The sequence below is a fragment of the Charadrius vociferus genome, unplaced genomic scaffold (assembly GCF_000708025.1).
Source record: "Charadrius vociferus isolate BGI_N301 unplaced genomic scaffold, ASM70802v2 scaffold356, whole genome shotgun sequence".
Classification (NCBI taxonomy): domain Eukaryota; kingdom Metazoa; phylum Chordata; class Aves; order Charadriiformes; family Charadriidae; genus Charadrius; species Charadrius vociferus.
Genome location: NW_009648717.1, coordinates 1,828,874 through 1,855,181, shown reverse-complemented (window position 1 = coordinate 1,855,181; position 26,308 = coordinate 1,828,874). Strand labels below are relative to the sequence as shown.

Here is a 26,308-nt window from a genome sequence, read left to right as displayed (position 1 = left end):
CCCCTCCCCTCCCTCCACGTCCCTCTCACACTCAATCCTCTCCACTGCTTTTTCCCCCCTCACCATCTCCTTCATTTTATGTTTCTTCGCTCAAATCCTACTTTCTGCCTCTCCCCTCCAATACTTCTCGTACATTTCCTTCCTTTCACAGAAATACTTTCTCATCAACTGCATTTTAGTCTCTGCCTAAGCAAGGATAACAAAGCTACAAATAAAAGTAGCATATTTTTATTTCTTTCTTAGAAACTGGAAGCCAGGCAAAATTAGCCTGACACTAATTTTCAACACCAGTTCACACCTTCAGCTCTAAAATCTCAGCCTAGAAGTGACAACCATAAAGCCAAACAAACCCAGTTTCCTTGTCAATAGATAGTTGTTTCTAGAAGGCTTGCTTTCTGATTTTTAATTTATTAAATGTCAAAATAAATATGAACATCTAACTAATACATTCAGTGAAAAAATAACCTAGTCTATGCACATTTTTTGGTACCAATTGAACAATACTGGCTTAGAAACTAATATAGTTAAAATGATGCAACTTCCTAGCACAAAGAAGTTACAACAACATCAAAGTGCTTACTTCCTCCATTTTGGATCAACCCCCTGAATAAAAACACAGATGTTTGAAGTCTGGGTTACATGTAAACAGCACCTATATAAATAGGTGTTAATGAATTTCCAATTTGCTGACAATAAATTAAAACAGTAACGAAGTCTAATAAAGACTATTTCTTCATATACCTTGGGTTTTTAAGTGCCCTGTTTTGGTGAAGCATCCTGCCATTATTCTGTAAAAACGTTGTATTTGGGTGCATGTAAGTCACTGCAGAATTTTTTTCTCTTTTTCATCCAGAAATTGCCATGGCCCATCTCATCCTCTCAGTGTCCAGAATCAGTTGTATTCACAGTGCCAATGGCAGTTGTGTTAGTCTTCAGCCAAAGACGACAGAGCACAATTCTTATTGCAGTACAGAACGGTTTACTGCTAGGTTCATGAAATCAAGGTTATGATATGTAATGGCACTATGATTTTCCCTTCAATGATGGCAGTAACAGAGTCCTGCACACACCTAACAAAACTTGTCAGATATCTGCCATCAAATATTTATGCTATTAACAAATATAAAAATCGTATTAAAAAATTTCCTTAAGCCTTGATAACAATTTCCCTGACTGAAATAATAACGCACAGAGTCTTAATCATTGTGCGGAATGTGAATTATTCTGCAGTAAAAGAATATCAGTAGAAACCCTACATCCTGAGTGCAGTTGATATCACAAATAGACTGAAGGATCACTGAAACGCTCAACATATAAAAGCACTCCAATTGGTGCTTGTGCTGTGGCATTTCCCTGGGAATCTGGACTCCCAATTTTCTAAAATGCTCAGCAGGCATTTAATAACATCATCCAGCTGCTGGTGTAGTTTGAGAAATGAGAAGCATCATACCAAGGATTCAGACACGAAGTCGAAGTCTGCTGTCAGGGCTGCTTTTTTTTTTTTTTTTCAGCAAGTATGAACTGCTGTCTCCTGCCCGTGGAATTCTGTCCTCTGTCTCCTGCCCGTGGAATTCTCATTACATTACGATATGCTGCTTCTCCTTTGCTGAGCGGCTTTTCTTTGGGAAAGATCCTCACTGTCACTTTCACAGTTTCTCTGAAATAGAAAGCCCACAATGTTTTAGTCACATAAATGAGATCCCATGCTCCTAAATACGATGTTCTAATATTATTAGTGTATCATCTATTGAGAAAAGTATAGCTAATAGAAATCTCACAGAGTTTCATTCCAGAAGGCCACTGGCAGTGCAGGGGTCCCCCCGCCCTCCACCACACAGCCAGGCACAAGAGCAGCAGTGCAGACTCTCTCCACAACTGCTCATTCCTCAGTCAGACAGCACTGTCACTGCTATGGTGTCCAAACATACTCTGCAGCCTCCATGCTGCTCCTTTACAGAATACACGGGGCTAGCACCTAAAGGGTTTATAGAGTCACCTTCTCTCCTTGTTCAACATTTCTGTCACAGTAACGCAACTTACAGCAGCATTAAAGACCCGCAAGGGATTCCACGCTCCTGCCTGGTTTCCCACTCAAAACCATTGCCATCCTGTTGGGCTGTGCATTCATGTAAGGACAGCAAAAGTCACTGCACAATAAAATTGGTCCTTCCAACACCAGTTCACACCTTCAGCTCTAAAATCTCAGCCTAGAAGTGACAACCATAAAGCCAAACAAACCCAGTTTCCTTGTCAATAGATAGTTGTTTCTAGAAGGCTTGCTTTCTGATTTTTAATTTATTAAATGTCAAAATAAATATGAACATCTAACTAATACATTCAGTGAAAAAATAACCTAGTCTATGCACATTTTTTGGTACCAATTGAACAATACTGGCTTAGAAACTAATATAGTTAAAATGATGCAACTTCCTAGCACAAAGAAGTTACAACAACATCAAAGTGCTTACTTCCTCCATTTTGGATCAACCCCCTGAATAAAAACACAGATGTTTGAAGTCTGGGTTACATGTAAACAGCACCTATATAAATAGGTGTTAATGAATTTCCAATTTGCTGACAATAAATTAAAACAGTAACGAAGTCTAATAAAGACTATTTCTTCATATACCTTGGGTTTTTAAGTGCCCTGTTTTGGTGAAGCATCCTGCCATTATTCTGTAAAAACGTTGTATTTGGGTGCATGTAAGTCACTGCAGAATTTTTTTCTCTTTTTCATCCAGAAATTGCCATGGCCCATCTCATCCTCTCAGTGTCCAGAATCAGTTGTATTCACAGTGCCAATGGCAGTTGTGTTAGTCTTCAGCCAAAGACGACAGAGCACAATTCTTATTGCAGTACAGAACGGTTTACTGCTAGGTTCATGAAATCAAGGTTATGATATGTAATGGCACTATGATTTTCCCTTCAATGATGGCAGTAACAGAGTCCTGCACACACCTAACAAAACTTGGCAGATATCTGCCATCAAATATTTATGCTATTAACAACTATAAAAATCGTATTAAAAAATTTCCTTAAGCCTTGATAACAATTTCCCTGACTGAAATAATAACGCACAGAGTCTTAATCATTGTGCGGAATGTGAATTATTCTGCAGTAAAAGAATATCAGTAGAAACCCTACATCCTGAGTGCAGTTGATATCACAAATAGACTGAAGGATCACTGAAACGCTCAACATATAAAAGCACTCCAATTGGTGCTTGTGCTGTGGCATTTCCCTGGGAATCTGGACTCCCAATTTTCTAAAATGCTCAGCAGGCATTTAATAACATCATCCAGCTGCTGGTGTAGTTTGAGAAATGAGAAGCATCATACCAAGGATTCAGACACGAAGTCGAAGTCTGCTGTCAGGGCTGCTTTTTTTTTTTTTTTTCGCAAGTATGAACTGCTGTCTCCTGCCCGTGGAATTCTGTCCTCTGTCTCCTGCCCGTGGAATTCTGTCCTCTGTCTCCTGCCCGTGGAATTCTCATTACATTACGATATGCTGCTTCTCCTTTGCTGAGCGGCTTTTCTTTGGGAAAGATCCTCACTGTCACTTTCACAGTTTCTCTGAAATAGAAAGCCCACAATGTTTTAGTCACATAAATGAGATCCCATGCTCCTAAATACGATGTTCTAATATTATTAGTGTATCATCTATTGAGAAAAGTATAGCTAATAGAAATCTCACAGAGTTTCATTCCAGAAGGCCACTGGCAGTGCAGGGGTCCCCCCGCCCTCCACCACACAGCCAGGCACAAGAGCAGCAGTGCAGACTCTCTCCACAACTGCTCATTCCTCAGTCAGACAGCACTGTCACTGCTATGGTGTCCAAACATACTCTGCAGCCTCCATGCTGCTCCTTTACAGAATACACGGGGCTAGCACCTAAAGGGTTTATAGAGTCACCTTCTCTCCTTGTTCAACATTTCTGTCACAGTAACGCAACTTACAGCAGCATTAAAGACCCGCAAGGGATTCCACGGTCCTGCCTGGTTTCCCACTCAAAACCATTGCCATCCTGTTGGGCTGTGCATTCATGTAAGGACAGCAAAAATCACTGCACAATAAAATTGGTCCTTCTTGTCTTTCCCATTGAGAAATGTACCTACCAAATGTTCATCTTGTATTAGGTCCTTTTTCACCAGTGAACGAGATAAGTGGTTGCACAGTGAGACGATACGGTAAGACAGCTACGGAGAGAGGGAAGAATGAGAATTTGACCACACATATGTAGTGCAGACATATCCAAACACATTTCATTTACCTATTGCGTAATACAATTTTACATTCAAGCTCTATCTTGCCCTCTGATCCCATCAGGCTTGGAAAACCTTACATGAGAAGGATTAAAGGCTCGCTGTCATACCTTCCATCGCCTTCTAGCATATTGCCTTTTGAAGTTTTCCATGTTAACAACAGATGCTTTCCGAACCAAAGCCTGTCGCTTGTCCACTGGCTGGAAGATAAGAGAGCAATTTTATTGCTTGTCTCCCTCTGGTGCATAAAATACATAAGATTCTTCATGTGCTCTGGAGCTGGCTGAAAAGAATGCGGTCTGGGGAAGCTGTGGATTGATACAGGTAAAAGCAGAAGAAAAATAATTAAATCTAGTCCACCCTGTACCTGCACAGATCCTTTGATCTGTTATAGAGGTCCTTTGATCTCTAACAGAATCCTAACACTAGCGTACAGTCAGAGGTCACACTTGGCCCTGTGCACAGCACTGTTCAGAGAAGTTCCCTGCTGCCCCTTTCCAGCCACTCGGCCTCGCACAACAGGTGTATCACGTGGCACAGACTTTGCTCCAGCCTCCACTTCTGCCTTCTGCTTCAGAACGATCCACAGAAAAAAACTTTACAAAAAGTCGGGGAAGCCTTTGGCTTTTGTAGCCAAAGGACAGTCAACCAAAAGAGAGAGATAACTAAGGGGATGCTAGAGGGTGCTAAGGCAATGCTTTCACTCTGTAAAGTTGCTAAGGTGCTTCTCGGCGCACACCTGCACCATCTCCATTTTCTCTGGATTGAGCCAGCCTTTATTCACGTCCCTCTTTCTGAAAGGTGTTGGGAGAGCAATGGAAAGGTTCCACAGAGGCCTGCCAGAGAGGGGATGGAGCTGTTGTCAGTGCATCAACACCACTGCAGCACCCTGCTGCTCGGGGGGTTTGCACGTGCTTGCTAGACATCATGACAGAGTAGGCCTAAACCCAGCATCTCCACACTGTTGGGTCCCCTGCTACCTTCTAAATTTTCAGATAGAAGTTTGCACATTTGGCCCTTTACAAGATACATTAGGGCCTTTTTCTAACTTCCAGCATGTGGCTCTTCATTTTATTCTAGCACATCTTTTCTGAATCGGGCTTTTACAGTTGGTGGTTTGAGGTTTTTTTCCCACCAGGCCGATTTAAACATCACAGAAGGAAAGAATAAAAAAGTTGTGGTGTCCTACAGAGAATTCAAAGGTACACAGATAAGTTTGAGGCAGTAATTTCACATCTGAAGATGGAGAACATCTGAATTCAGGTGAATGTGAAATACAGAGAAACTTCAGAGAGCACTAGCTGTAATCCACAACCCAAATATTAAACTGGTACCAGAGAGCAGCCCTTTTCCTGTGTCTCACAGTGCTGTTGATAAAACCCTGTCTGCTCATCAAAATCTCAGGAAGACTCAGCTAACCTGCCACTGTGAGTAATCTTCTGCAATTAGTCTAAGATTGACAGATCCCAAGCAAAATTAGAAGGTGCCCCAAGAAAAGTAAATCCATGACCAGCTTTGGTCAAGACTGGACTCGCCAAGAATCACAGAATAGTTTAGTTTGGAAGGAGCCTCTGGAGTTCATCTATCTAGTCCAACGCCCTGCTCAGGGTAGGGTTGGCTGCTGCAGCTTGCCAGGACCACGTCCTGCTTGGGTTTCAAAGGATGGAGACTCCACAACTCCTCTGGGCAACATGTTCCAGTGTTTGACTGCTCCTTTAGAAAACAAGTTTGTTTGCTTCTTTTAGCGTTTAAATGGAATTTATTTCAATTTGTGCCCACTGCTTCTTGTCTTGTCACTGGATACCACTGAGGAGAGCTGGGCGCTGTCTTCTTTACTCCATTCCACCGCATATTTATACAGATTGAGAAGATCCCCCCCCAGGCCTTCTCTTTTTGACACTAAACAATCCCAGCTCTCTCGGCCTCACCCCCTTTGACAGACACTCCAACTCCTTAATCATTTTCACAGCATTCCATCAAACTCACTATGTTTGCTAACATCACTATAATAAAACAGGGAAAAAGTTAGCTGTCATTTAGTATTAGTGATGAGAATACATGCTACAGCATAGCTGAAAAAAAATTAAGGCTTTGTCCTTTAATCATACCAAGATTATGAGAGCACAAGACATTGACACCCTGGCAATAAATACATGAGGAAAGACTTGCAATACCTGAGTATGGAAAAATAGGAAGAAAAAAATAATACATATCAGAATTCAGACATGTGTCTAAAATTTTTGGATACCAATCTGGTGTTAAGGAACAGATGTTCCACAAACCCTAACACAGTCCTTCTGACAATGAAGCAACTTTCAACTCCCAAACCACATCAAAATTTGCATAGACCAGAAAACCGTATCTGACAGATTTAGGGAAAAAAAGTTCAAAACCCCATCTGGTAAAAGTGAAAAGAGAGAGGCCAGAAATCAACCCTTCAAAGATTATGGAGTTTATGGACTGACAACCATTCCAGCAGTTCTGATCTGCATATATAGGAAGTGGATAACCCAGAAATATTTATACTGAACTGGACTGGAATGCAACCAAGCCGGAGACCTGAAGAAGCAAGAGGACCAAAGGATAATACATCAGTGAGGATTTAAACATTTTTTTTTTCAGCAAAATAATTGAGAATGTTTACAAGGCAATAAATTCACTTTTGTCATCGAATGCTGTACGTATAGCATTTGTGCAGCTATTCAAGGAGCCAAGCTATCACCTAGGCCTCTTTCTCGTTTAGAGGAACACACCATTTGCATACAACAGAACCGGGACATTTAAGCATTAAATATCATTTCCTCATGCTGCAAATGGCTAGCACGGTGCAACAAAACACTAAATAGAAATCAGTTTGAAGTGGCAAAAATGTCACTGGCTAAATGTCAGCTGCACAATCATAATGAAAAATTTCTCAGCACCATTTCAGCAGCAGAACCACTGCTGAATGAAAATAGCTCACTTTACAGTACTCCAGACTGTTAATAACTGCCTCTCAATTTCTAAGCAGCCTGCAAACCGGTGACATTGTCATCTTCTCAATCATCAGAATATCTTCTCAAAAGCAGCCTCTAGGACTGAGTCACAACAATATTAACTTCACCCAAACATGCTCAGGAACAGAGTGGCCTCATTTAATGTTCCTTCTCATTGTGCCAATGTATTTGTTCATAAAAAAAATCTACTTGAACAGAGAATATGAGATCATGGCTGAGGGAAGGCAGACTCTCTTTCTTGAGAGCCTTTTCTGCAGACACTAGCTTTCACTAAGCTTTAAGTTACTTTTTAAGAATTAAAATTCTCTCCCTCATAAAAAATCCTGTGTTCCAGTTCTCCTGGACAGTATCTCATGGGTCTTCCAGCTCAAAGGAACCTGCAGAAGTGACGACTGAAGCTTTCCGAGAGAATAAAAAATGGACACAAGTAAAATTCTCAATACTATTTGTCACAGTGGAGTCCAATTCTCCCCAACCATCAACACCAGCTTGCTAGGGACATCTCCTGGCTATCTACACTACTTTGAAGCTTTTGAAAACTTTACAAGGTGTGCAAAGAAAGATGCTACAGCAAGCACATCCAGTTTCCATCCTCCAGCAAGTGCAATGACAGGAGTAACAATATCCCTATTGAATAATTGCTTTCAGACCTCTGAATTTTCACCAGCCCCTGCACGTCTTTATGAAGACATGGCAGTGATGGGTCCACTGTACTCTACACAAACTGGATGAGCATATGCTTTTATCTTTTTATCTCAAAGCAGGAAACGTTACTCTTAATCACGTTACGAACAATAACAGTTCTATTTAGTTAGGTCATTAACTTCTCTGGAAAAGGAGAAGGGAGGCTGCGCAGTGAAAGATGTACTCTAATATATATATATATATATATATAAAGATCAACTCCAGATGGACTTGAGCAGTGATGCAGAGATGCCTGGCTACTATCTCACTGATACTTGTAGCTGCGTAACAGTCACCTTGCAGCAAATTCATACAGCAAAGCAAAGGGGCAGTAAGTTAGCTGCAGAACCGTAGCTGGCAGCTCTTTTCAGTACACAGAGGCTTGATATCCCTTTTTCAGTCACTAACTACACCATCAGGGAACAATTGCATCCTGCATAAATAACTATTTATTGTATTTGAAAATGAGATGGGTACATCTGTGCATATTAATACAGTATAATCAAGTGACTTTGAAATACAAGACAGCAGGGCATGATTCAAATTTGGGCCAACTTTTCTTTTACTTTTTAAAACTTAAGAAAAAAAAAAATCTTCACAGCAAGAACACTAGTATCAAATTCCACACTACAGATTAAACTAGTTGTAGCTTTGTCATTTTCTTTATGTAAAAAGCAAACCAGAGACCTATGTTATCACTTATCACTCACAAATTAATATTTGCATTGTAAAATTACATACACAGTTATTTGACCAGTTCAGTACAAATTCCCAATTGCGTCTTTTGAATAGGATTTCTTTGGCATAGGACAGGAAATTTAGCTGAATTTTAAACTAAAGGATCAATCAACAGGTAACACCTTTGATGGTAAAAGATTTCACCCTGCATAACTGGCCTAAAAAATAATCTTAACTTTTCTTCATCAGCAGCCATTTCCCAGAGAATTTCTGTAGTACTAGCTAAATGTTAAAGTACTACACCATTTACTTTGTTTTATGGGACAGATTTAACCTTTGCAAATATTTCTCTCATATGGTATATAGAACTGCCTGCATGCAGCAGGTCTACACAACTGTTTCCTTCATCCAACAAAAGGATGCTTTCATGAGACATTGATTAGTTTCCTAGCACCCAGCTTCTAGTAAGTATAGAATCACAGACTGGTCAGGGTTGGAAGGGACCTCTGGAGATCACCTAGTCCAACCCCCCACCAGAGCAGGGTCACCTACAGCAGGTTGCACAGGACGGCGTCCAGGCGGGTTTGGAATGTCTCCAGAGTGGGAGACTCCACAACCTCCCTGGGCAGCCTGTGCCAGTGCTCCACTACCCTCAAAGTAAAGAAGTCCCTCCTCATGTTTAGATGGAACTTCCTGTGTTTAAGTTTGTACCCATTACCTCTCGTCCTATCCCTGGGCACCACTGAAAAAAGACTGTTCCCATCCCCCTGGCACCCTCCCTTTAAGCATTAATAAGATCCCCCCTCAGTCTTCTTTTCTCTAGACTAAAGAGACCCAAGTCCCTCGGCCTTTCCTCATAAGAGAGATGTTCTAATCCCCTAATCGTCTTTGTAGCCCTTTGCTGGACCCTCTCCAGCAGATCCATGTCTTTCTTGAACTGGGGAGCCCAGAACTGGACACAATACAGTACAGACTGATCTACTCTTTATTCCAAGTTAATTACTTAGTAATCTTCAGGAACTGTAATACACGATGAAGTATGATATAGGCAATGCAAAAGGCTGTAGGGTTAGATGTGTCCATACCATTGTGATAATCTAGTTCCTGTAAGTTCAGACACCGAAAATGGGAAAACAACTTCAACGCTAGAAACCATTGAGAGTTTATGGTTTTGGTCAACACCTCGTGCAATACATCAGAATTTCCATTGTGGTTCTAGGTGGTGGTTTGGGGTTTTTTTGTAGAATCTATACACTGAGAGCTTTTTAAACTGCTGAACATTGAAACAGGCAGCAAACCCTGAACCTAACCTGATCTAAAACATTACTGGTTTGATTCTGCTACATCAAGATTCAACCCTGCAAGGAATTCTTCACAGCGAGATCTATTTAACAGCTCCATTAGTGATTCGTTAATATCTTCATTGAAAACAGAGTCAAAGTTTCCATTCACACAGGCTTCATTTTCCAGTTGAAAACTACTCATTAAATCCTGTATCCATTTGAGTTCCTCAGAAAGTTCTTCACTGAGAGATTCATACTGACGCTGGAGATCAGCATATTTCCCAGTTATGCCTGTGAGACTAGAGCCTACAGTCTTGATATCGTCTTGAAGATGTCTTTTCAGGGATTCAATTTTACGGTATTCATACTTCAGCTGAGACAGCTTGTGCCTCACACTTTCATTCTCTTCTTTATACCAAGCTTCTTTCTCATTATAAATGGAAACCAGAGCATCAATGTCTTCCTGCAAAGAATCATGGGATGCAGCCAAAGTGCTGAAACCCCGTTCCATAAGTGAAATGTCTTCTACTACCCGGGCAAAGCGCTCAAAGTTGATGTACGTATTATTGGGAGGCATACTGGAATGGCACTTTATGGTGTATTCTCTCAGGCGTTTTGTCTTCAGCTGTGTGTTCTCAACCTTCTTCTGTTCTTGGACTTTTATTTCTTCTTTCAGCTGGTGAGTCGTCAGACAGAGGAACCAGTATTACTGAACGTTTACAGGACAGTGCAGTAATTCAAAAACTCTACACAAAGGATGCAGACTGAACTTCCACAATGCTGGGACATTCTTTGCTCCCACAGATTTTCCTTCATGCATTTGATGAAAAGAAAAAACCACAAACACAAACCCAAAAATGAAAGTGACAAGTGATGTGCATTCATTCCAATGTGATAAGTGTAAATAACAGTTAACAGACCACAATTTATTTTCATGTTAATTTCTAGCAGTTAACAGTCTCAAAGCTATCAATGTTTGTAAGGAGAAAAACAACAATCCTGAAAACACTCCAGTTAATGTTTTGTGCAGTGCAGAGCAAAACCTGAATTTCCAACATCCTTATTAGTCATGCTGAGATTAGCTAAATGTGACTTATCCACAAAAGCAAGCAATGTTTATGATGAAAAAATATATACAGACACACAAATCGGCATACTTGGTTATATCTTGAGAGAAATTGTATTTTCCCCATTGGCTGTAGTCAACTCTCAACGCAAGAAAACACTAAACCCAAGATGTAGCATATGTGCATGCAAACAGCAAAAAATGCAAAGCGCAGTCTGATGTAGGAGACTGTGAGCGCAACAAACATCAAAGCTTTGTCCCCCTCTTTTTGAAATTTATGATAATAAAAGAAGTCATTTGAAGAAATCCGAGGATTTAGTAAGACCCCACCAATTTCTTTCCAGTGTCTTTGAGACACCTAGGGTCTGTAAGTACTTAGAGGACAGTTTTCCATTTAACACACCAATAAGAGTGAGAATATTATCTCTGCTTTGCTCGTGGTGAAAAGCAAGATCTGTCTCTTTATTCAGTCTTACCGTTATCCATGGATGAGACAAAGCTTCCTGAATTGTAAGCCGTTTTCTAAAAAAGAACACAAAAAACCCGCACAGACTTTAATGAGAAATGCCTTTTACACAAGTCCATTGACCCACAGTTCTCCCAGGCTTCATATGAAGCATTTGCCAAGATAATGCCAGGACTAACTCTCAAATTTCAGGGTTATGTTTCTCCATGAGGCATACCGCTTGCGTGTAGTTTAGTAACCCTTCTAAGTTTCAGTAAGGAGCTGTCCTCACTCCCCACAATTTTAATTCTTAGTTGATCAAAATCTATCTGTATTTTTGTCTATCCTTCCATAAAACCTGATAAAACATTACTTTGTTTTGTTCATCCTACATGCTTAGAAAATAAATGCTTTCTATACACCTTTAATACGACCGTGTCTGAACCAAGGTATACAACATTAATTATATCAAGACTATCCTTTGGAACACATTATTACGTCACTGTAGGAGCTGCCATTTCCTGAAAGCAACATTTCTGAGGAATACTTCAAACCTAATCCAATCTGATCAATCCTAACTTCCTCCTGCATTGTGGCAGTTCAGTGAACAGCACTTTAAGAGCATTGAGAGTCAAAGGTAGAAACACAGCACATAGGGACTGCCTCTGTACCTGGGACAAATATCAATACCACTGACTTAAAAGGAGGTTGCTAGACCTGTGCAAACCTCTCATCAAACCTCACCTGCTCTAAGCTATTCTAAGGCCAGAGGATTTGCAGAAATCTTGACCGAACAGCTTACCTCTTTCTCTCTAATACTTGCCCTTTTCTCCCCTAATGAAGCCATTAGAAAGAACTTCAATAGCCTGACTTCCCTCCAGGACAACAAGGTTTATGGGGAAGGAGATGCTACTTCTGTGTGCGCTTTATTAAAAGCAAGAAAAACTAAAAAAAGTCAGTGGTTCCTATGAACTGGAAATAAAGATCTGCATAGCTGTCACGCAAATTCCAGGTGATTGCGACAGATACAGAGAGACTTAAGGAACAATTCCACTATGAGCACGTATGAAGATTTTTCTGCCCTTGCACCACTGGGAGCATATTCTTGGATCAAGTCATCTCCTTGCAAGTAGTGCATAACAGACTGAAATTATGGAGTGGTGGTTACCCAGAACTGCAGATTTTGTACACCATTTTCAGCCCTTCACCTACACCCTGTTGTACCAGGCTTGACTCAGGTGAGAATTCAGTCCTGAAAGTGAAATTTAACTGAGGAGATTTGGTCCCATTTGTCAGGGCTTCTGGGTGCAGCAATTAACTAGCGGCAGAGCAGCAGAACTTTGCCCCCTGTCTGGCTCTTGAATGGCAATACACACTCCAGGGAACGCTTTGCAGACTACTCATCAGACTATTTCACCAGGTTTATCTTAGAGACAAATGGATCTTTCTGATTTTTACTTACCGTGTATCTTTCACCAGGAGTTTCTGAATAAAATCTTTTGCCAGGTCACTGGTATTGCTGAAAAATTCTTCATCAAATTCATAGTTCACAGCTGTGATGTTGGCAAGCGTTTCCTGTTTAGTTTCTCCAAGGAAAGGCGATGCGCCGCTAAGCCTAGAGAAGCCAGAAAGAAGAATCAATTGGAAAAATAAGCAGCAGAGGTCCCCTAATGAAATTACAGTGACAGTGTAATATACTCTCAGGACATTTCTGGATCTCTTGTTGTAGCAGCCATGCCACGTGGGAAATAACAGGTCCAGCTTTGGCTCACGACATCTGTGGTTATGACTCAGGCTCATCCTGAAAGTCTCTGGTGCAGCACTAATGTGTGCACACAGATAGAAATGCACAGATTCTCCTAAGTGTCTCACTGAAGTAATTGCTAATCAAAGTAGAAAAAGGTTCAGCAGAGGAGAGTCTCTATCCCCACGAACCTACAGCTTTTGCTTTACTTATTAAACTGTCTTTATCTCAAGGCATGGGTTTACTCTTCTGATTCTCTCCCCCATCCCACCGTGGGGGGAGTGAGCGAGCGGCTGTGCGGTGCTTAGTTGCTGCCTGGGGTTAAACCATGACACACTACCAGGCAGAAGCTTCTATCGGCTTCAAGCAGATAAAGTAGTGTTTCTATAGATTTTCTTGGAGTAGGAAAAGCCCTACCCTTACTGGTTTTCTGTCTGCAAAGCTACTGACAAGTTCCCTGGGCAGCGGGTTCAGCCAAGAGACCTTTTTCAGCTGGAAATAAAATACAATGCGTGATCGGAAGTCAGGTGCGTGGCCTTGCCTAGGGGCCAACTCCACCAGAGAGGTAGGGCCATGCTGCTTGTTAAAAGGAATCCACAAACAAAAGGACTTTGGCTGCAATAAAATCCAACTGTTTCTGAACAATGCAAAATTTCATTCTGTTGGCACTCTGCTCCAACTGCAAGGATATATAATGGAGATATCATCATAATAAAATGCTATTCAGCAGTCTTTACTTAGACAGAAAAAGCTTTCATCCTGCTTTGCCTATCTCTCAACTGTGACTGATGACCTTCATCTGTGATGACTATTTACCTCTGCTCCATAAAACTCAAGTGTCAGAACAGATTCATTGCAGACTCCTCCACCCCTGCATCCTCTCCCTTCCCCTCCCCTCCTTCCCTCCCCCAGTCCACAGGGATGCTGACTTGCAAAAGCCTGGTTTACAGGAAATGTTATTTATACCAAGGAAATCGATCTCATCCCTTTTAAAAAAATCCTCTGGGCTATTATTATGCTTATCTATTATGTCTAGCTTTGATAGCATACTTTCAGGATGCAGCAGGCTCAAAACAGGACTGCAGCAAATTGAGGTTTTGAATACTAAACTGCTTGCTTACATGATCTTGACCAACAGATCTTTTACTCTCTCTGTATTGCCACTACCATGTTGACTGGGAATTTGGGTGTAAGCAGAAAGTTAGATAGGACCACCTGGGCCATTCAGCCCAGTCCCCAGCTACCACGTGGTTCTATCCACAGAACAAGCATTTGAGTGCATAAAGTGATTCCTCTCCCTCTACAACCATACAGTGACACCAAAGCAGCTAACACAGCAAGGCAGCAGGAGTGAGGTCCTCCAGTTGTCTTTAATGCAGTAAATTTCACCCCATAAGCTACAATCTCACTTCTCAACGGTTTTACATACTCCCTCTTAAGTTTTTGTTCTACTTCTGTTACCCACAAAGAAGGCTACAAGCAGACACCTTGCCACACACCATGGGTGTTGTTCCAAAACTAAAGCTTGGAAACCTGCCCTAGAGCCCTGGTTTCTTTTCCCTTTCCCAAAACTGTGCCATGAAGCAGCTGTAATTCTACCTTCTGGCCCTTCGCTGTAAGCCAAAGCCATCAGTCCTCTATTCTCCTCTAATTTTTTTTTTTTCTCTTTGGGACTCAGTTTTGAGGTCTGTGGATTCTCAAATCCTAACACCTAATGCAAATGACTTTTGTCATATCCTGACTCAGTGCCTGTAAACATCTAATAGCAGACCTCAGTAATAGGGGCTTCGCCCTTACAATCTAGTGAATTGCTCCGCTGGTTACTGAATTAAGGACTTGTAGGCATTTTGAACTCTACACCTGATGATGGCATCCATTTGATTGCTGCCATGTTTGCTAAAGTAGGCAGTGTCATTAAACACACCCCATTTATTCAGAATTCTTCAGAACAAAAGGGTTTAAAATTAATAGGCAATACTAGTTAAAGGCATACAAATTTCTAGTACATAGCATATTATGCAAGCCGACCCCTCCAATCATAAAAAGCATGCTTTTCTTTTTTTCTCTGATAATTTGCAGGGAGACAGTTTTCAACTTTAATTACTATGGCAATCATTACTAGCCAACCAGGTAAAACAGATCTCCTACACTGGATACAGTAACAGAAACCCTCTTCATTATTCTGCCCCCAGGACAGAACTCTCGATGCAACAGAAAAGCCTCAAGAGCACCTGGCCGTCTGTGCATCACTGTAATCGCATGGTAAGTATCCCCACCTGCTTTTCTTCAACTTTTAAGTTTTCTTCTCATCATTTATGAACACATATAAACAGCAATTTTCAAATTTTAATGTCCTGTCAAGTACCTGTGTCACTGAAGACCAGAGTGCTGATAAAAAGCAAGGGCTTGGACAATATTTTAAATGCCTTTACCTGAGCTTGGGCTCAACCCATATCCCTATCTTTTCCTGCACCACGGCACAGAAGGGAATTTTTTTGCACTAAATATGATTTCTCAGATTTAGATCATGGCTCTTGTAAAGCTTTTGGAGTCTAAGCCTTGGGTGTAGCCCAAGAGTGGATTTAATTCCGCTACATTTATTTTCCACACTGAAGAGACAATCCCTGCCTTTCAAGCCTGCATACTTATATTGAGCCCTGAACTGTGTAGTGCAAATCCCCCTAATACTAGAGTGCACATCCTTTAAGTCTGGCAGCAAGTTAGTCCTCTGAGTGTCATAAGGAACAGCAGAAGCTTGGGGTAGGCATGCTAGGGTGAGGCATTTCCAAGCATGCAGTACCCACCATGCACTGCTCCCCAGCAGTCACAAGAGCTTGATTTCAATGGACTTTGATGCTTTCATACCAAACCAGATGAAAGAAGATTTCTTGAAGCAATGGAATGCTGTCCCTCCACTGCATTCATCCATTGTCACACAAGCAGTTTCACAAATTGTCAAGCTTCATCTTAAAACTCTCTCGACTGCTTGTCCCCAGGATGCCCATGGATCCTCATTTCTTTGAGAGTTTGAGCTTGTCACAATTTCCTACTTTTATTTATTCAACACTAGTTGACACACTTTTCTTCTAAAAAGTGTCTTTGTTTTTCCCTTGTGCTTACTGACTGCAATGGTATTCCCAACCAGCCTTTGCTTTACTAGCCTTAACAAGCCCTTTTGTCTCCTGTCAGATGAATTCTCGGTTCCCAGGGTCAACTTCTCTGCTCCCATCCCAGCTTAAATTCACCTTTTTGAGGATGGGCGACCATATTTACGCATTGTAAACTAGACTGCTGCCTTTACAAGAAAATTAAAACCTCCCTGTTTTCACCTGAAATAACTCACCTTGTAAATGGTACTATTCCACTTTCTGTTTCTATTCTCTCCACACACTGGTAGCTCATAGTCATTCTATGAGCAACCAATATGCTTGGGATTTTCCATTCTCTACCATTTGGAGCTGATGAGGTCCCATAAGAAGCAGAAATGCCCAGACATTTGTTCTTCATCTGCTCGGAATGCCCCTCTTCTTTTACCCCTTATTTTAAACTTGAAAAGGCTGCAGGGTAAGATCTGCCCATTAGATAAACCACTGCCCACCCCATGTGCGCACCTGCTTGCTTAAATGACTAAAGGGAAGAGCTGTTTCGTGCTAGTGCAACAGAGCTTTAGGAACACTTCTACAGGAGCGACTCTATTGTACTCACAGTATGTAGGTGATGACTCCTATGCTCCTAAAAAAATAAAGGAGATTACAGGTCACATATAAGCCCTGCAATGATTCTTCTTAATATATACAATACGAAAACGTCAATATTAGCTGCTACACAGACAGAAGAACCATCGTGGCTTTAGATAACTGCTCATATCTCTCAAAGAATGGTGTTTTGGGGAAAATATGAATTTTACATAACTTCAGGTAATGTGGATATTTGAATTCTCTTTACGTATTTCTACTCTAGCAGGTATTTACTACAGTAGACATCAGAAATACAAAGAAAGAGAAGCAAGGATGTTTTATTTGGGGTGACCTCTCTTGCCTGCCTTCTCAGCAGACCAGATTAGTACGCAGGTCTCCTCTGCATGCAGTGCTCTTATAAATAAAGCCGTCACAAGCGCTGCAGGAACATGTTTTCTTTTAAGAGTGCTCCTCTGCAGTGGACAGTGCACACTGTTAACTCTATAACTGCCATTATTAACGTTTTTCATTATAATTTTCCAGAAATCAAATGCTTCTCTTTTAATTAAAAAGAATGCTTAAAAAACAAAGACAGAACAAAGAGCTATTAACTGCACTTAAGATTTTTTTGTTTAGTTTTGTTTCGAATTTGTTGCAGTAGAATGGATTCTATTCACAGCAAATTGGGAAAAAGTAGTAGTAGAGCAGCCTGCAGAAAAAAATGTTAAAACTTACCACATATCTGCAGCTAGTCCAAGCGGTTCATAGTTTACTATTTCTGGAGCTGTAAGAAAAATTTAATCAAACATCAGCAACTGAGGTAACAATTTTTTACCAGGACGAATTGAGTAGCAGGTCAAGAATTACCAAGAGGGAGAAAGGGGGGTGGGAGAGGGAAGGGTAGTTATAGGATGCACTGTTTATAGTTTGAGAGGCCTGATAGGAATTTAAGTTCACAGGTGTCCAGAAGACATTACAGAGCAACTTGGACCATAACGCAACTGAAGAATAAGGGTGAAGCAGATATTATATACTAATTACAGTGCAAATTATAAGAAATAACAAATTATTTCACCTCCCATGGACACTGTTACCTCTAAGAATCTGAGCTTCTGTTTTGTTTTTCACTGGTGCCATTAAAGCTAGTTCCTAACGGCCAGTCAGAAACAGCAAGAGATTGAAATTATACGCCAGCCTACATTGCTATCCATGTCAAACCCTATTACCTTTATACGAAATGTTTCCCCGTTGGAAAACATCCCCATATAAAACTGCATGCACCTTGGTCTTTTACCAAGGTGAGGTAACAAGATGAAAAAAGGTGCCTGTAACAGTTGTGTTTAACTGGAATATGAATTAAAATTCTCTCCCCGTGCCTCAACACCCCCAAACCAACCCCAAAACCTCTACTTGAAACTAGTAGACAGGAATAAGATTAACTGAAAATCCAAGCAAGACAGATTAGAATTGTGATCAGTGAGTAACAAAAAGAGAATCAGGTGGAAAAATGCAAGGGGATGCACAACGGGTGTACAGTGTGAGGCAGTTTTATCTAGAAAGCAATGACAGAGATACTCATGTAATTGTGTACCCATCTACTACAACGCAGAGAGCTTGCTTGCCCCAGGGAACAAGTAAAAAATTGTAATTTGTGTTTGCAAGGTTTCACAATCTCAATCCTGAATTTGCATTTCTGAATATTTATTTGGCAACAACCTACTCTTACAGGAGTAGCACATCTGGTTTACAGAAAGCACCTTTCGGCTATTCCAGAAAAATAAAGTAAACCTCTAGATTTAGGTCACCTTGATACAAATGATATTGAAACTACCTGTGTCCCTCACTTCTTAACTTCGAACGGATTTCTCAACTTCCTCATGGAACTTGCAATATGAGACAAAGGAACGGGTCACTCACCAACAAATTCCGGTGTTCCAAAAATGTTTTTAAATTCAACTCCCTCTTCTATTTTGTGAGCCAGGCCGAAATCAATGAGTTTGATGTGTGGAATAGGGATATTCTTGTCTAGAAGCATAATGTTTTCAGGCTAAAAATAAAAAAAAGATAGATCTTTGTTATTATAATATTAATATATTGGGAAAGTACCAGAGTTCTCAAGTGCTTTTTTTTCTTCACATATACAACACTGTAGAACAAGAAACACATACCTGTGGCTAACCATTTACAATTCATTCTTTTGCAAAAGGGACAACTGTGAGATTTGACATCATTGCATGGACCAGAACTTCATAAAAGCAAAACAAATCTGACAAGAGTAATACTTTCATTCCTTTAATTTTATCTCATGCAAAATCTGCCATCCTGCTAGCACTCCTAAGCTTATTTTCTTAACGATAGCTATGGCCAGGATGAAAACAAGATACCCTTGTTTTCACAATGAGACGAAAGCTTTTCACACAACTGTGTGTAGTTCCCTAATCTGATCAAGTATGCCAACTGGATTATCAACCCAGCAGCACTGTGATATGACATGAAGTGGAAGCTCAGTTTATCTTGTTCCCTCTTAAAACAGAAAACGTATCGCTGGCCCGCAGAGCTTCCTGGGAAGAGGTGACACCCTGACCCCATGGATTCGCCTCAGTTACAACTACTGGCGCACATGTAACAGCAGCTAGCAGGCAGCTGAAGCAGTGCAGATACCTGGTGCAGAGACAGAGTGCCGTTGCTTGATCCTAAGGGACAGCTGCACCCGCTCAATATTTTGACTGACAGCACTTTTACTGACCTATTCTTTGAATTTATACTGGGAAACATCACTATTTCTACCCAGCTGTCCCTATACTGTACTGTAACCCGCTGGAAGACATCTTATTAAATGCTTCTTGAGGGATTCTAGTCACTGAACCTACTTAGGGAAGGAAAATGCTCTTCTCTATGAGACTATATTTGCAGTTGCAATAACAAGGCCAGCAAAGATCCAGGATTTACTATCTGAACAGTCCAGAAAACAGAAAGAGTTGGGATCAGGGGTCCTCACATATGATAGCGAGTTATTAAAAGAACACGTAGCATTTCTCACAGCATTGTACGAAAAAGACGAAGCTAGAACTGTGAAATTAAAGCTAACTTTTTCAACCGCAGACTTTGACTTTCTTTACAAGGTATAATGGATATTTCATAAACATATTCCTTCAACTAAATTTCTCGGTGTTAGTTACTCCCTACCATGGCCCTATTTCACAGGTTTCAGAGTAAACCATGGGTTCAATTTATCGCCCATGAAGAGCTTTAACACATTAATTTGTCATAACTTAATCATAAGCCCAAGAGCAAGAGTGAGACAGTTTGATTCCCTGCTGGCCTTTTCACAGCAGACCCCAATGTGGAAGCTGCTCCTGCTAACACACACTCTCAGTCAGAGCTGCACTGGGAAAGACAGCATATGAATAATTTATTGTCACAGTCATTGAACCGAGAATATTTTAGCCTCAGGCTAACAAGCCTGGTTTTCTTTCATGGATCTAGGGCATATGTGTTCACCCCAGATACATGAGGCAAGCTTGTTTAGAGTAGGCAGCACAGACTGAAATGGCAAAAAGTCACAGTCACTACCTCTTGGACTGTTTTATTCCTTAGGTGGTGTTAGTCACTGTAGCTCCACTGCAGTCGATGGAGCCCTGTCAAGTGACAAGATAATTATGAATCATCCTCTATCTAATCAGATCACTGCTTAAAAATACATGTCTAATTTAACACTAGCAAAACTCCAAACCCAGTCCTATAAAGCCCAAGAGAGTTATTCTGTAAATATATTTTAGGCCATTTCATATTACTATCAGTGAAATAATTCTTTACTAATCCTTTCTGATTTCTATCTTGCATTTCTTGTAACATCTTCATTGACCACTTGACATTACTGCTATTAAATATCAAAATTAGTAGCTAGAAATCAGTATAGAAAAAGTTGCACCTATATTCTCACAATAATGTCGTGCCACTGGATATTACACTGTTTTCTAATACACAGTGAAAACTTTCAGACTTTGGCTTCTGAATTCACGTTCACGCATCTCCTACACTTTTTCACATGCACCCCGTGAAGAACTGGATGGTAGTTTGCTAGCCAGTTTCTCAGGTTAGATGTGATTTGCAACGACTACATATATGCCATTGACACTGACTCAAGACCAAGCAATTTAAGACTGACACAGCATTGGGCACACATTTAGCACAAGGAGTCAGCATATATACCCTGAGAATCTGGGAGGAGTCTCTTAGTAGCACACACGTAATTAGTAATTAGTAATAAACTAACCTAGATTTAAAGTTAGGACAAGGAGCATGTAACCTAGCAGTAGAGTTTCTTCCTTTTTACTTCATTTTAAAACAGTTCCCTCTGTTTTACCCTACTTTCTCCTACGCTGTAAGTGCATTTTGAATGTATTTCTGGCAGCAGCAATGTCTGAGACAGCCAGTTCTGTAGCTGTGAGTCTGCTACGGAGAACGCACTGTCTTCTAGTCTCAAGAGTTTCATTCCCAAGGACAACAGACTCCTAGCTTCAGAGAAGCATGTTCACCTAGGTAGGCCACAATCAAAAGGAAAGACAGTCAGTCTCTTCCGTATTGTCTAGGCCAGTCGTACTGATATCAAAGTCAAGGACCAAAGCTATAGATGTCACCTGATATGTAAGGAAGAGAGCGCTCTGATGTGCTTTCAAGGCCCTAAGCAGCTAAGAAAACAAGAAGTCTTTTTGTTAACCAAGCTGCACTGGATGACACATACTCCTCATGTAATTCTTGGTGGGGAATGGAAGCAGCAACAGTTGTTTGCAGCTGGCCCTGGCTCTCCTTTTCCCAAAAAGGCACTACTTGTGAACATCATTCTATTTTTTTTTTTTTTTTTAAACAGCATGCTTTGGATGATACTACAAATGCAAACAGCTGAAGGATGAAGACTTACAATTTCTTTTTCTCAGTTAGTAAATATATAAGCCCATCCAAAAGTTTCCACAGGCCTCATAAAGGAGATTGTCTTCCTTGGAGTACTCAGCTGTGAAGTGCATTTAAAATGGTCGTAACTATTATTTTAGGCATGTTATCAAATGCAAATATCAAACAAATTGTAGAAGGCACGGTCCATCATTAAAAAACAACAGTAACAAGTCTAAATCAGCATCGTTACCTTTAAATCAAAGTGAGCAATTTTCTTAGAGTGAAGGTAATTCACACCATCCAAAATCTGCTTGATGAATCTGGTTGCTTCCTCTTCGCTCAAAGACTCCTTCTGTGCCAGGAAATCAAAAAGTTCTCCTCCAGAAACTCTGCAAAACATACCAGAACACGCCCTGTTATCTACTGCATTTAAAACATAAAATAAAAGTAAGCACAGAAAACTAAAGTAGCAAAAAATCTCCATACAGTTAGAAAAAGGCCTGTCTTGCAGAAAATCTAGTTTCAGGTTCTGGTCCCAGGTGTGCCAAAACTTCCTTTTGGCTTCAGCTCTCTCCCCGGTAAATTAAGGACTAGCTTCCCCTAATTCATTGTTGCTGCAAGGTTTGATTCATCAACATTTGTAAAGGACCAAAAAAAGGTACACTGTTTGATGAATCTACAGACGTACATATTTCAATAGGTAAGCTTTGATGTTAACCACTTCAATGGCTATTTTTCAACATTTTCATTTTGGATGAGACAGAGGAAATGGAACAAGTTGTAATAGTCAACAACTGCTAAAGAATTACTTCTCTTATCGGTTGCCATCAGAAACATGAGGCAATAAGACCTGCCAACAGAATCTCCTTTCTTTCCAGAATAGCCTTTACATTGTTCTAATACAGATTCTTGCCTGATATAACTGACAGGAAATAATTTATTTTGTGCTGAATTTTTAAGAAAGTAGATTGTAGCAGCTTGAAAAATATCTAAAATTGTTTTCCCAAATCAGCGAAGTGCTATTAGTTACTGTGAGTTTGCACATCAAAATTGAAATACATTCCGTGCTTATTTAGTACATAAGACTTCTACTTGCATTTTTTTATTGAGGTCCAGTGCTGTTTTTCTATATATTACGAAACAGGATGATCTAGATATTCAATTGGGCATTGTTTGCTATTGTTACTCATAATTACGCTTACATTTACTGCTTCCAGTTCACACTGTCATTGATAGTATTGATTTGTTCTCATTCAAAATTACTGTCGGGGCACCAACAGTTGCTCTTGGGCTCAGGTGTACCACCCACCAGAGGTCACCATTCAGAGTGCAAGCACAAGACCTGAGAGATCCAACAATCATTTTGGAAAACAAGCCTTTGGCCCTGTTGTCTTATGTACCTGTAAAAGAACTGGCAGGCTCAAATGCTTTGAGTTAACTAAGTGCTGTGACCCACAGAGCTCTATCGTGCAATCATTCCTCTGACCCCAGGCTCCTACACAACACTGGCGGTGATAAGGTGGCGATTCCCTACTCTGCCTCTTTCAGAGTAAACTATTGTGAACAGCTACAAAAACCGCAGGGAGACATCAACTGCAAAGAAGAACAACATGTCAAAAGCCACAAAGACATGACTTATTTCTTAGCTTCTACTGTTGCTGTGGGTGACCGCATACCTTGCTGTTCCGAAAACAGAGATTTACAGAGGGCCCACTGATCTGAGCATTGATTACTGGATGTTTTTTCACAGGTCCCACGTAGTCAGAAACTTTCTAAGCAATATGAGGCAGAACCCCTCACCTGGGCAGAAGTCATGTCACTTCACCTAGTCAGAAGTCACTCGATGCTTTAATTGTTACAACTACATGACTGGCAAATAAAAATAAACTTATATGACCCAGAAATATGTAGCAACTGCTGCCTCTGGCTGCTGCCTTCTGCTTCCTATTAATCTCAGTTACTCAGCCTGTGAGAGTCTTATTTGGTCTCTGATTTTCTTTTTAGGTGACACATACCAAAGCACTATCTCAGCACTATCGTCAGCCTTGCTGGACAGGTTTTGTTTCACCCTGTGCATTTCAGAAGCCAGGCAACACTGTCTCCTTTCCATATTGTAGTAGGTTTAGGGGCTTTTAGTTTAAAAATTATTACAGCTGTGACAAGCTTGTAAAGAAATCTGTAAGTAAAACTTGGTAGTCTCTTGGTGAAATCTGTGTACAGAGAGCAGTCAAGTCCCATTTCCTTAATGATTTCTATTCAAACCTCACTTAAGCAATCACCTCTGGCAGGCACTACCGCCCGGTCATCAGGAAGCCAGCTGTACTGGGATACTTTCTTCTGCTTTTCTGGAATTTAACCATATGGGCACACTGCTCTCTCTTCCTCTTTTACCCTGTAAATTCTCCTTGGTGATTGTTTCTTAAGGTGGACTCTTCAATCAGGACTAGGAATAAAAAAGCTCTCTCTCAGGCCAGCCCGACAGCCCACGTAGGCCAGCCTCCTCTGGTTCTTCATCACCAGCAAAAGATACCACTTCAGTAGTGCAGACAAGCTGAGTCACTTTGTCCCCCTCACCTTCCCCTGGCACAGAGGGCTGTGCTAAGGATGTTAGAGGATACCTTCCTGCCTGGAGGAGGCCGGCAACTTCATTTTGAGCAATCTCCTTTGCTACGCAAAGGAATGTCAGAAAATTGTTTAGCTGCCCAGACTGGAGGTATTTAAGTCCCTTTCTCTCTTGCTCCCCCAAGGAGTGGTCACTTAAAACGGTTGGGTTAGCTGTTCAGGGCACACCAGGGATTTTGCACCAACGGCAACCTCAGCAACATCCTGGGCAACCAGCTACACCTAAGGGATCACTGAAGAAACTGTACAGCCTGCAAGAACAAGGATCACAGGAGATTTACTTGCTAGCTCCTTGCTGGATTTTCCTTCTTCTCTCTAGTTCACACCAACCTTGAATCAGGCTAGGCAGGGGGAACTTCCAAGGTACAGAATACAACAGAAAAATAAAAAAGGAAAAAAAAAAAAAGATTCAGGGAGTCTAAAGTCCCTCTGTCACTTTATCAGCAGAAGACTTCCTCTTACAACCACCATATAAGCATTTCATTTTCCGAAGGTCAGAGGTCAGCGTACATTACAAACAGTACATTAATCTCCAGTCTCTTGTGACAGAGCCTAATACATTAGCCTAAACTGGAGAGATCTTAAGAGTAATCTAGAGGAAAACTCAGTAGAAGAGATGTGATGAGTTCTCATTAACAGACTCAGGCATTCAAAACAGGTATCAGTAAATTGTGCAGACAGTGGTAAGCAGTTCAGTGCAGAATCATTCTTATCTAAGTTATGCACCAGAAGAGACTTAGCAATCCCAAAAGCCAGCCATTATGGAATCCCAGAAAAAAAGCAGTTCAGCACTAACTCCTTTGCAATAAACCACTCATACACTACACTACAATTTACATTTGAACATCCAAGGAGGTGTGTTTTCTAAATCAGCAGTACTTGTAAAAGAGTAAATGCTCCTTTCTCAAAGAACCTTAGGTTACAGAAAAACTCCTTCCTCTGGCTCCAACGCTTTCCCTTTTACCACGCCACCTTATTCCCATGGCAAACAGAGACGCAAACAAATGATGCCTTTGTTCTCCCTTCAAAGTCCAATAAAAGACAAATCACAATGTTGCCTTACTTCTTGAAAACACCTGTTTATTTTGTGTACACAACCTTGACACTTACCAGTAGAGGAGACTTGCGTATCAATCAAACCTGCCTCTAGGCTGGTCTTGTTTGGGCAAAGCAGCCTCAAAGCAGGGCCCAAGCGGCCAAGAACAGCAAGGTCACAAAAAGCTGTACAGAGCATATCCCTGAACAACACGCACAAGGAAGGGCAAACTGTGTATCTGCCAAACGCCACTTAACAGCAGTGGACTTGGCAATGCTTTGACTGCTCTTGAACAGGAGAAACAGCACCTGTAGAATCAACCCCTGTGTAAAGAGGAGACGGTCTTGCCTGTGCCAGCACAGTGAGTTTGGGAGAGGGTCAACATCTTAGCCAAAGCCTCTTTTAAATATCCGGGCAGCTTCTTCAATTTATCAAGAATACTAGGGACGTTCTTTTGAAGCTGAAGTCCTCTGCAGTTTAACGTAAGATTAGTTGGCCAGGTGCTGCAACACTTAGTTTGACAAACTGAGCATGACACTGATATCAGAGTGTCAGGAGGACAGATCATCGGTTTACAGAGAGAATTTAATGATCTTTATTAGCAATTATCACCATCCTCAATTCGTATACAGCAGCTGAATGCAGTGGCCTTAATCAGGTCAAAACTCTGTTGCACCCAGCCTTTTAAAAGTGCAATAAGCTACACTCTGACAATAGGACACACCAAAAATGCGTCAAGGCCATGTGAGGACAGGAAAAAGCCAATGGTAATGAAATGAGAGGGTTTTTTAGCACAAAGTAGCTGCCAGTCAGAAAAAGCAAGCTCCTTTCCTGTCTTCCAGTGCATGGCTACAGAGAACAACATTTCACAGGATCACAGACTGGTCAGGGTTGGAAGGGACCTCTGGAGATCACCTAGTCCA

The 26,308-nt window shown here is 41.0% G+C and overlaps 1 protein-coding gene across 2 annotated transcripts in view; it reads right to left on the bottom strand.

Annotated features, from left to right (window-relative positions):
* Positions 1-3,497: 3,497 nt before the first annotated feature.
* DAPK2 (death-associated protein kinase 2) overlaps positions 3,498-26,308 on the bottom strand; it is a 48,830-nt gene continuing 26,019 nt past the window's right edge. Inside the window, exons 3-11 of one of the 2 annotated variants that reach the window (XM_009886686.1) lie at positions 21,978-22,116; positions 18,752-18,881; positions 17,570-17,618; positions 16,863-16,889; positions 12,876-13,028; positions 11,445-11,490; positions 4,372-4,461; positions 4,115-4,195; positions 3,498-3,572 (exon numbers count right to left, since the gene is read on the bottom strand). In XM_009886686.1, the coding sequence (XP_009884988.1) occupies positions 3,498-3,572; positions 4,115-4,195; positions 4,372-4,461; positions 11,445-11,490; positions 12,876-13,028; positions 16,863-16,889; positions 17,570-17,618; positions 18,752-18,881; positions 21,978-22,116 (790 nt within the window). Of the gene's footprint in view, positions 3,573-4,114; positions 4,196-4,371; positions 4,462-9,942; positions 10,579-11,444; positions 11,491-12,875; positions 13,029-16,862; positions 16,890-17,569; positions 17,619-18,751; positions 18,882-21,977; positions 22,117-26,308 lie in introns of those variants that run through there. The other variant, XM_009886685.1, reaches the window with a different exon arrangement.